Raw genomic sequence first — 11,390 nt, forward strand, 5'->3', positions numbered from 1 at the left:
TTTCGGTTAAAAATAAAAATTTATTGATCTAAAGTTATTGCCAAAAAACTTAAGCTAAGTGAAAACTTTATTTAAGCTTAATGCTCTTTTTAACTCCTGCACGAATGCCAGAGAGTTCGCCACTATAACGTTGCTCTTCTCTACGAACTTCACGAACTTGGCCTCTTCTGCGAATTTTGGCTCTTCTGAACTTCTCCCGGTGTTTGACTCTAGGATTCCGATCAATCTTCTTTCTCCTAGGTGTAAGTCCCCTATTTTTAGCAATCTGATAAGTAATGGCTCTCTTTGCATTTTGATCTTCAAGAGCCTGTTCTTCAGTGCTATTTTCTTCTTTCTTTCTCTTCAACTTTTGCTTGTCTTCTATTTCTCTATAGTATTTCAGTGCAGCTTCTTCATCAAAATCAGAATCATCAGAAATATCTGTAACAGCAGAGGCAGCAGCAGTCTCTGAAACAGATTTTGGCTCGGCCTTGGTGGATTTTACTTTTAAACTCAGTTCTTTCTTTCCAGCATCATCCTTAAGTGTGAGTAGATGACGAATTTCAGAAGACAGCTTCTGATCTACAACCGACAACTTGTTGATCAAATTTCGGTAGGTAACAAGCCTTTCTATGACAGGATGTCCATGTGCAGGGACTCTCCTGGCTTTCAGGATCAAATAAAAACTGATGTTGGAGCAGTAGTTCAAATAGAGATTGTACTTGGTCCTCAGGTATTGGCTTCCTTTTCCAGATGGAATGATCCCTTGCTCCACCAACTGTAGCAATGGCTCCAGCTCATCCTTCACCTCTGTCAACTTAACTTTTAGGTCTTCTATCAGTTCCAAGAGCTCTGGTGATTCTTTCCGCAGCATCTTCAGCTTCTCTTTCACTGAAACTTTCGCCAGATCCTTCACGACCCGGGTCTCAGCCTCATCTACTTGACGTACAGGTTTTGCAAAGGCCTCTACCCAGGTCACCCCAAAATCATCCTCTTGCAGGCCTTGGGCAAGGCGCCGCTGTATGAGCTGTGCTTCTTCTTCCTCCTCTCTTTCCTCCTCTTCTACTTCTTGTTGACTTTGTCGGTTTCGGGGCTTGGAACCGTAGTCTGTGTCATAGTAAAGTTTTTTCCTCTGACCCCACGACAAACTGGGATCCACAGATGCCTCGGCCTCACTCTGCACGGAGCTCCCACCATCATCATCATCATCTTCCTCCTCCTCCGCACTCTCTCCATCTTCATCGTCCTCATCAGCAATATCTAGGGCTAGAACCTCCTCCTCCTCATCGCCATCCTCCTCCTCGCCCCCACTCTCCATTTCTTTCCAGCCTTTAGACAAGACGGCCCGAGATCGGGCCTCATGGAAATCATCTACCTTATCTTGATAGTAGCTGGAGTCCCCTGGCGACGGTGGCAATTCTAAATCGTCTTCATTTTCGTCCGCTGGGCCGGGACCTGCCTTGGTCCGCATAGCTGCCCACTTAGCCGCTCCGCGCCGCCGCGATCTCCCCACCATAACTCACGGTCTCAAGTTCTACACAGACGTCGGGCTTTTGGCCACCTCTGACCTCAGCGCACGAGCCACGCGCTCCAGTAACACGCCTCTTTGAACAGCCACGCGCTCTCCTCCCAGGCGAGTGTACAGGCAAACAGGTCAGCTACAGATTCCACCTCCTTCCGGGCCCCAGAATCCTCTCCGCTTGGCGAGTGAACTAGGACTTCCGCTCAGCCCCGTAAGCTTTGTCACGTTAGGAGCACTTCCGTTTTCGCTTTTGCACTTTAACGCCAATCTATTCCGATGAACTAAAATCCTTCCGTGTAGGAACAATAAATACTGGAAGTTCCGTTCCGTAGAGCCCTTTGAGACTTCTTACTCTCGCGAGTCTAGGCGTGGATGGGACGCGGGATCTTGAGGGACCGCGAGGCGAAGTCGTGGGGGCCGGTAGAGGGGGCTCAATCTCTTCGCGTAGGAGAGGCTCCGAGCTAGTTGTACTGCGCATGTACCGGGCGTTTCCGACCTGGAGATGAGCGTAGCTCTATGGGAATTCTCTAGGTTCTGTAATTGTTATCTACCTTCTCCGCCTATTAAACATGTTGTTTTCTCTCCACAAAGTCCAAATACTCTTTATCTGGGCACCATAACCTGAGGCCGTGACGGCGCCGCTGGCCTCGAGAATCCTGGCAGAGCCTCGGATTAGCCCATCTCCAGCTCTCTGCCCCATCAGGGCTCGGTGACTCGGCGGTGATTTGTGTCTCTCAGGGTGTCCCCGTGGGGTGTCGGTGCCGAGCGCCCCGTTCTAGGATTTGACTCTCCCAGGAACTCAAGTTGGTTGCAGAAGGCACCGCACGACTTTTTTTTAGTGGACAAAGTTCACCCAAGATGTTTGGACCTGACACTCTCAGGGGCGGACCCTTTATTTAATTCTTCAACATTTATTAAGCATGAGACAGTGGGTGAGACTCTGGGAAGACAATGGTGGGCAAAAGCAAACGCTGTTCCCGCATTTAAGTAATTTGTGGCCTCGCGAGGGACACGCGTTAATGAAATAATACCGCGACTCTTGCGCAATTCTAAATGGGATAGGGATTGTGAACTTTCGTCCAGTGTTACGCAGCGTTCAGCTGCCGAAAACACTCGACGCGCCTTTCACATCGCTGCCTTTGTACACGCCATTCCCCTTATTTAAAAAAAAGGGTGTAGTCCTCCTACCCAAGTTTGGGAAAGTTTTACTGTATTGAAGAGATCTTAAGCATTTCCTGTGTGGTCTCTTTACTTACCTACTTGTCTTTTCCTCCCTTCTTTATACCTAGTAGATCTCTGCAAGCGCTTATACTGAAAGGACCCGATACAGTGTCTGGCACAGAGTAAGTTTAATGAATAAGTATTGAAATTACAGTATTCCTTATCTCAGATGCTACATAAAACAGTGAATGAATGATGCATAAAGGTGCAAAGGTTCCTAAAGGCAATAACCTGGCTGGAATGGAATGGATTTTAAGAAACATTAATTCAACTACTTTAATTTTATGCATGTGGAAACTGACTTAGGGAGGTTACATTAGCATACCTGGCACAGAAACCAGGGGCAGGGCTCCCACACCAGGCTTTCACATTGAGCTGTTATCAGTCCTTTGCGTCTTCAGTGTGAATGAGTTTCAGACCTTTTCCTGAGGGTAGGTTTTGCTGGGTGGATGAAAGAAACCAAGAGCATAGGTTAAAATATTTGAGGAGGAGGGTGATAATAAGGGAAGAATTAATCAAACTTTAGAAGTGTTTTTAGAGCTAGAAGTATGAAAGGACTGTCCTATAATCTTAGACTAATTTAAGGTTTAAGTTTTCATACATTGCATATGATAGATTAAGATTTTTAGTATTAATGACACCTTCAAATGTAGGGAGTTGAGTTGAACTTTCTATATGATGCTAAAATTAAGAGTGACACAATTTCTTTGGAGAACATATAGTGTCTAAGAAAAATACAAATTTTTAGAAAAGTGGTATTTTGAACTAAACAATATTTTTATTTTTTTATTTTTTTATTTTTTTTTTAAATTTTTTTTTCAACGTTTTTAATTTATTTTTGGGACAGAGAGAGACAGAGCATGAACGGGGGAGGGGCAGAGAGAGAGGGAGACGCAGAATCGGAAACAGGCTCCAGGCTCCGAGCCATCAGCCCAGAGCCTGATGCGGGGCTCGAACTCACGGACCGCGAGATCGTGACCTGGCTGAAGTCGGACGCTTAACCGACTGCGCCACCCAGGCGCCCCTAAACAATATTTTTAAAGTGTTAAAAGTTATGTTAAGCATTTTAAAACCTTTACAACATTTTAGAAAATACAATTTAATGAATTAAAAAGGTATGGGTAAAAGTCCTATGTTCTGATGGTAAGCAAGAATTTATCTCTGAATGTGATTTTTAATGGGTTTTATCATTAAGCAAATATTAACTGCTTACTAACTGTAGCAGAATACTACATGTGTAGTAGATACAAAGGTAAATTAGCCATAGTCTCTTCCATTAAAGAGTTTATAATTGGATACAAAAGAAGACAAGCATACACAGATTACTAAATTACAGAGCAGTGTGTGATGTAAACCCAGTGCTGTGAGATCAGAGGGGTGAGAGATTGCCTCTGGATTGTTATTCTGGAACATTGCTTAAAAAAATGTTGCATCTGAGTGGGACTGTAATTATATCCTTGCTTTAAATGTATTAAAAATTAAGTTTTATTTAGGCCCATAAATCCAAGTTTTTCTGCTTAATTTTGTTGCACATTATTTGAGAATTTATGGCCATATTTCAGGACCAGAATGCATACATTTTTATAGAGAAATTAGAAAAATATTTTTGTTACTTTTAATGGGAATGATCACATTGCTCTAATATTATTTAGTTTATACTAATGATTGCATTTCCTAACTATTCAGAATAGAGTTGCAATATCCAGTGCGTATTGAGAGAATGCTATAGTCCAACATTCTCAGATCTTTTTGATAAGGAACCATTCAGAAGCTAATTATTCAATTCCAGCAGCTCCTATAGCCTGATCTTCCATAGCTTAATCTTAGAATTATTTACTATTTAGGTGAGGAAATTTTTCTTCTTAAAAAACTTGTATTTCTGAAAAGACAGCTTAGCAGCTCTGCTATAAGCCTGTGCCAATTAAAGAGAAAAACACATAGTCCCCAGAGAAAAGGAATAAATATTAAATAACATTTGACATTTAACCATTATATTTGTGGCAACTATAGTTTATCATCAACTTTAATATTACATTATTGTGATGCTTGGCTTAGGAGTTAGCAAGCTACACATAATGAAGGCCACCAGGTTTTTGTTTTGTTTTGTTTTCTCGAGAATATCCTTTTTGCCTTATTCTAAGCTCTAAGACCTTTGGGGATTTTCTTAGTGTGGAAGGTAGGGGTTTGTAAATGACACACTAAGTGTTATTAGGATACTTTATTCAGGGCATGAGTTCTGGGTGTTGAAAGTGTTCTATCACCAGATTTGCTTAAATTGATCTCAGTTATGGACTATACAGCAATAGCAATTATAATAGCAACAGCAACAATAACTAACATTGAGAGCAGTTATTATGTGCCAAGAAGTGTTATAAGCTCTCGAAATTCAGCTCTATGAGGAAGGTACTACAATATCTCTAATTTAAGAAACTGAGACACACAGAGCTTAAATGAGGTCATAAGGCTAGTAAGTGGTAGAACTAGATTTGAACCCAGACAATCTGGCTTAAAACCCACACTGTACTATAGCTAACTGCTTAGCTAGTACTGGCTTTCATATATTCTCTTAATAGATTTTCTCATTTCCAGTCTCTGCTGTGCATTTGATTCAGTATCATACGATATATCCTCCTAGAATATCATTTCCATCATCCCACACCCTTGTTTAAAACCTTTTTCAATGACTCTCAGTTACTATCAAGATAAAGTTCATACCATACATGACCTTCCCTCAGTTTGCCAAAAAGTAGCCCTTCCAGCCATACGCTTTATTGTTCCCCTACTGAAACCTTTCATTCTAACTTATGTGCTCTACTGCTCTAGTCTCCAAACATTGCTTTGCAATTTCAGTGTCTTCATAATTACTTATGTTAGAAATGTACAAATCATTGCAGACATCTTTTTGGCTAACAAAGAAATCTCACATAAGTCCATAAGGGAAACTGTATGAGACTCTTTGAAGAACTATTTTTGATAGCAGGGAGTTAGAGACAACCTGGATGCCTGTCCCTGGAAGAGCAGATCAATAAAAGGTCATGGATGAACATCGTGGAATTTAGAAGCATGGGATGACCATATATCTTGGTGGACCTGGTACAGTTCTATTTAATCTGTTATTCTGGTACAATTATTAATAGCGCTCTTTTACTCTCATGATTTAGGTTATAAATTATTTGGCCATCTTAACTACATAGTAATTAGAAACAGTGACTGGAAACAGTGGATTATATATCCACAGAGCAACATGAATTGATATTAAAAACATTGTGCTTGGGGAGAAAAGCAAAAAATGAGATACATACTACTATATTGTTCACATATAGAAATGCATGCACAAAAAATACACGTTTTGTAAATACATATAAACAAAATAATGTAAAAAGAACAATTGCTTATGAAGGGGCAAAGAATGGGATGATGCTTGGAGATTAGAAAGAATGGGAGAGGAGCCTTCTCTGACAAAAAATGATAATGTGCCAGAAACTAAGGAGAATAATCAATTATTTGCATCTAAGGTTCAATTAAAAAACAAATAAGCAGACAGAAAATGACCATATAGGTCCCTAACTGAGAGTCCTTTAAAAGCCTCCAATATCTATGGGATCAAGTTTATATTCCTTATGATTTGACTCTTGTGTACATCTTAAACTTTACATCATACACCATGCTCAGTGCCACCATACATAATATAGCCTTGTTTATATATGTGTGTATGTATACACACACATGCACACGCACACACAGGCTGTGCTCTTTCTTGCCTCTTTTCCTTTGTACATATTGTTTCTTCTATACTTTTTAGAGAACTCTTATTTATCCTTTAAGACTAATTTTAAATGTCACCTTAAAAGCCTTTTCTGGCCTCCTCAGACAGGGTGAAGAGCTTCCTCTTTTGCATTCCCATAATGTTTCGTACTTCTTTCTCTTTATACTTACTGCTCTTCCTCCGCTAAGTCTATGAGCCCCATTAAGTCTGGGTCCATGTAGTCATTTTTTAAATCTCCAGAATCTAGGTCAGAACTTGAGTAAATATGTTGCTATATTCACTGTCAGCCTATCAAAGTGGCAGCCTTTAACAATGAATTGCAGTATCTTTTGTGCTTCTCTAGTCATCACTATTCTCCTTTTAAATGTAAAAGTAACATGTAATATTTAATGTATGGCTTTGTGTACTTAAGCTAATAGTTAAATGCACATTTACTTGCAATGCCAGTGTCATAGACTAGGTTGTGTTGACTGAAGTAAAAACAAGTAGTGTGTTTTTTAAATTTTTAATGCTTAGAGAGGTAGTAATGGTAAAAATAATTTTATATGATAGCAATAATGGGAAAATGCATCACTGATAGTTCATTCAGATAGTTCGATATAATCACAGAAACTCCTTGAACTATTTTTGGGTACGGAAAAGAAAGAAGGATTATTTTTAAGTGTAAAAAAGAAAATGGAAGACAGGAGGTATAGTGGCCATCTGCTTTCATTTCTCTCAGAAACCACTTACTCTGAAACCAGTAGGTTATATATTATTTTTGCAACTAAAGTCTATATCTATTTAAAGACACAAAAGTCCTAAAAGTGAAGCAAAATATAGAACTTGTACTGAAATATGGGATAAATATATGAACACTTTGAAGCTTTTAAAGATGACTTGGTTTGTTGGCCTTAATTACCAAATGAAGAATTTAATGAGATTGTGACACCACTTCCCCTTCCAAACTCTAATATAACTAAATACTATGTAATTATTTTGTAAACATTATTTTAATCCTTTTTGATTTTTTTTATCATGAAGAACCTTGTCGATACAATTATTTATGTATTAACTATTGATTCAATGATAATTATAGCTTTGATGGTGAAGGTCTTCTGAAACATGGTTCAGGTAGAATATTTTTCTTTAAGCCATTCCTCATTCTCTATAGAATGAAGGCCTTAGTTCTTAGCCTTATGTATGTTCAAGATCTATCTTTACCTGGCTCCAACTTATTTTTCCAGCTACTTTCCTTCTATTTTCCTCAATGAATTCTACAGTCTAGCCAAACTAAAGCACTCATTGTTTTTTTTCTCTTGTTGAGATTTCTTTCTCTTGGCCTTTGCTTATGCTGCCCTACATCATCTCAATTCTTAGATGTCCTTCAAGGCCCAGCTAAGATCTTATCTTTTCCAGGCTGTATTCTCTGACATAGTTCCTTCCATTAGCATCTAATAGCCCTTTAACTCTTCCTATGTTGGGATTTTAAAACATTTTCTCCATTGTGTTAAGAATATTCATCTTTTCTGCCAGACATATCACTGTTCGTCTTTAACCCTTATAATATCTGATACAATTACTCAGTTGTATACTGTGTATAGTAAGTACTGATAAATAGCTAATCAAATGAGAGTTAAATTGAGCTCTGTTAAATTTCAGTAAGATATTAGAAGTTATTAAGAACAATTTAAGAATTTAATAAGCATCTGCAAATGGGACATTGATCTGTCTCCATTTTTGATGTTATGTGATAACTTGGACTCTGCTAAGAGCAAAGGGGAACCATTGGAGGGTTTTAAACAGGACAAAATTAGAGAATTTATGGGAAGAGGTAAAATTATGTGTGAGGTTGTTACAGTCATTTAGGTGATGAATTTTAGTGTCTAAACTAGGGCCTTGGGAATAAGGATATAAACAGTGGGCAGATTAAGAGCTCTTTGGGAGATGGTATTATAGGACTTAGTGTCTGTTTCAGTGTGAAGGTCAAGGAGTTACAGTGACTCCCAGGTTTTCTGGACCACTGAGTGGATGATAGTACCCCACCCCCCCCCCCCCCCCACTAAGACAGAAAACTCAGGAAGAAAGAGGTTATCAGGGTGCAGGAAACAAGGGTAAATAAATTTTGGACATAGTGCATTTGAGGTGTCTGTGAAGAAGTTCAGGTGCCTTTTGACAGAATATATAAGTCTGAAGCTTGGGAGAAATATCTAAGCTAGAAAAGGCATTTGGGGGTCTTCAGCATTCAGTTGGAACATGAGACTATACTTGATATATAATTGAAAACAGAAAAAAATAAGGTTTGGATTGTTTTTACTTAAGTAGCTAGCACACATAAACTAGACCAGAAGGAGTATACTACCTGCCTGCCACTACAGTTACAGATCTATCTATCTATCTATCTATCTATCTATCTATCTATCTATCAAGTGTCAAATTTAAAAGGTTCAGATTAATAAATGAGCTAGATACAGTTAAATATGTAATTTAAACTTATTAAAGTTTAAGAATTCTAAATGTACCCTCTAAAACTAAGCCATGAAAAATTATCAACAAAGACAACAACAAAATACATCTGAATAAAGGCTCCATTCGTGCTTGACTCACATTTTTATCATGTCCAAAAGTTCGAATACATCTCTGGGCTGTCTCCAGTAGCTGTTGTCAATAACATTGAATATTTTGGGAGATACTAATTATGTATCAGGCACTGTGTTAGGTATTTAAAATACATTATCTTACTATAAGATATCAGTGAGAAGGGTGCAATATTATCCTCTTTTCACAGATGAGGCTCAAAAATGTGAAGTAATTTACCCAAGGTTATATAACTGGTACTTAAACCCAAGTCTGTCTCACACTGAAGTTGGTTTTGTCATTTTATTGAACCTTTTCCTAGTTCATATTTTATCACTACCGAAAAACTTGTAGAGCCCAGAGACATTCATTTCTGCTTCAGTGTGTGTTGAAATAGCTTGGACCCTCACATGTACAAACTAAGACCGTTCAGAGATACGGTACCAAATTCAACCAATATAATGAAAGAGAAATATAAGAGAATCAGGAGGCATCGGCCATATTTCATCTCTCCAGTTTTGTTCTGGGGCCTGGGAAACCATGAATGTAGTAAATGTGTTCAGAGTATAAGCAAATAATCATAAGGCATAATTAGAGGCTCTCATTCAGAGATTGGTCTGTTGTTTCCTCATTGATTAATTTTGGGAAAATTTATTTTTTTTTTCTTCTGTGATTTTGGTAAAATTGTTTATTTGCTATAAATTATTTTCCTTCAATTTCTTTTTGTCTACACTGATCGCCATATCAGAATATTACTTCACACTGTAAATTACCAGCTACTACAATTAATGTTCTACTATACAATATTTAAAATAGCAGTGGGGGCGCCTGGGTGGCGCAGTCGGTTAAGCGTCCGACTTCAGCCAGGTCACGATCTCGCGGTCCGTGAGTTCGAGCCCCGCGTCAGGCTCTGGGCTGATGGCTCAGAGCCTGGAGCCTGTTTCCGATTCTGTGTCTCCCTCTCTCTCTGCCCCTCCCCCATTCATGCTCTGTCTCTCTCTGTCCCAAAAATATATAAAAAACGTTGAAAAAAAAAATTAAAAAAAAAAAAAAAAACTCTTTAAAATAGCAGTGAACACATTAGTGTTCACATAAGTGTTTCCTTTTGTATAAATGTAAATAACTGGTAATATTCTACTTGAAAACTTGTTTCATGTTGCTAAGGAACTGAACTAAATGAAGATATTTAATAATCAAGTATAATTATCTATACAAAATCACTACTCTCCAACCATATCATACAGTAATGCCAAGTTTACACCCATGTAAATGTTTTAATTGTGCACAGCACACAACACTGTAATAGGTACTTGAATGAAGGTATGTTGAAACATATAAAACACATTGTCTCTGGATTTCTGTTGCCATATTGAACATTCATTTCCTTGAATAGTCACGTTTTCTCTCATCCAAATCGTCAGTGTCACAACCCTGAGATCAAGAGTTGCATGCTCCACCAACTAAGCCAGCCAGGTCCTCCTAAAGAGAAATTTTTTTTTTTTTTTTTTTAAATTTTTTTTTTTTAATGTTTTTTATTTATTTTTGGGACAGAGAGAGACAGAGCATGAACGGGGGAGGGGCAGAGAGAGAGGGAGACACAGAATCGGAAACAGGCTCCAGGCTCCGAGCCATCAGCCCAGAGCCTGACGCGGGGCTCGAACTCACGGACCGCGAGATCGTGACCTGGCTGAAGTCGGACGCTTAACCGACTGCGCCACCCAGGCGCCCCAAGAGAAATTTTTTTAAATAAAAAGACATGGTTGCCCCAATTATACTAGGAAATTTTGAGCCAGAACGATAGCTATATTTAATTTCTGATTGGTGCTAAAATAAATTACCACAAATTTAGTGGCTTATAGCAATACAAATTTATATCCTTACAGTTCGGTGGATTAGAAGTCCGACATGGTCTCATTGGGTTAAAATCAAACTGTCAGCATGGCTCTGTTCTTTCTGGAGGCTCTAGGGGAGAATATGTTTCCTTGCCTTTTCCAGCTTCTAGATGCTGCCTTCATTCTCTGGCTCATGGCTTTTTCCTTTAACTTCAAAGCCAGCAGTGTAGGATCTTCAGCCTCTCTTTCATTCTTTCACTCTTTCACGGACTGTCCTGCCTCCCTCTTTCCCTTCTAGGAACCTTTGTGATTACGTTGGACCTACCTGGATAATCTAGGATAATCTTCCCATATGAAGGTTACCTGATTAGCAACCAAAATTCCACCTGCTACCTATATTCCTCCTTGCCATGTAATGTAACATATGCACAGGTTCTGAGAATTAGGACATGGGTATCTTAGATGGGCCACTATTCTGCCTACCATTATACCTTAGCATTTATTTATGTAAATC

General features: G+C 38.8%; 1 protein-coding gene and 1 long non-coding RNA gene across 2 annotated transcripts; both read right to left on the bottom strand.

The window, feature by feature from the left end:
* UTP3 (UTP3 small subunit processome component) lies at positions 1-1,803 on the bottom strand. The gene has a single exon (XM_058722349.1). It carries the CDS (start codon positions 1,493-1,495, stop codon positions 68-70), a length of 1,428 nt encoding a protein of 475 aa, XP_058578332.1. The 5' UTR covers positions 1,496-1,803; the 3' UTR covers positions 1-67.
* Positions 1,804-2,835: 1,032 nt separating this feature from the next.
* On the bottom strand, positions 2,836-11,154 carry LOC131507493 (uncharacterized). Its single transcript, XR_009259525.1, has 2 exons — positions 10,926-11,154; positions 2,836-3,163 (listed from the first exon to the last, which is right to left on the bottom strand). It is a non-coding gene; the product is annotated as an uncharacterized LOC131507493 (long non-coding RNA).
* Between the last annotated feature and the right edge of the window lie 236 nt (positions 11,155-11,390).

Source organism: Neofelis nebulosa, chromosome 3 (assembly GCF_028018385.1).
Source record: "Neofelis nebulosa isolate mNeoNeb1 chromosome 3, mNeoNeb1.pri, whole genome shotgun sequence".
Lineage (NCBI taxonomy): Eukaryota > Metazoa > Chordata > Mammalia > Carnivora > Felidae > Neofelis > Neofelis nebulosa.

What these genes read in the sequence shown, in the direction of transcription:
- UTP3 (XM_058722349.1), bottom strand. Translation starts at nt 1,495, where the DNA reads ATGGTGGGGAGATCGCGGCGGCGCGGAGCGGCTAAGTGGGCAGCTATG.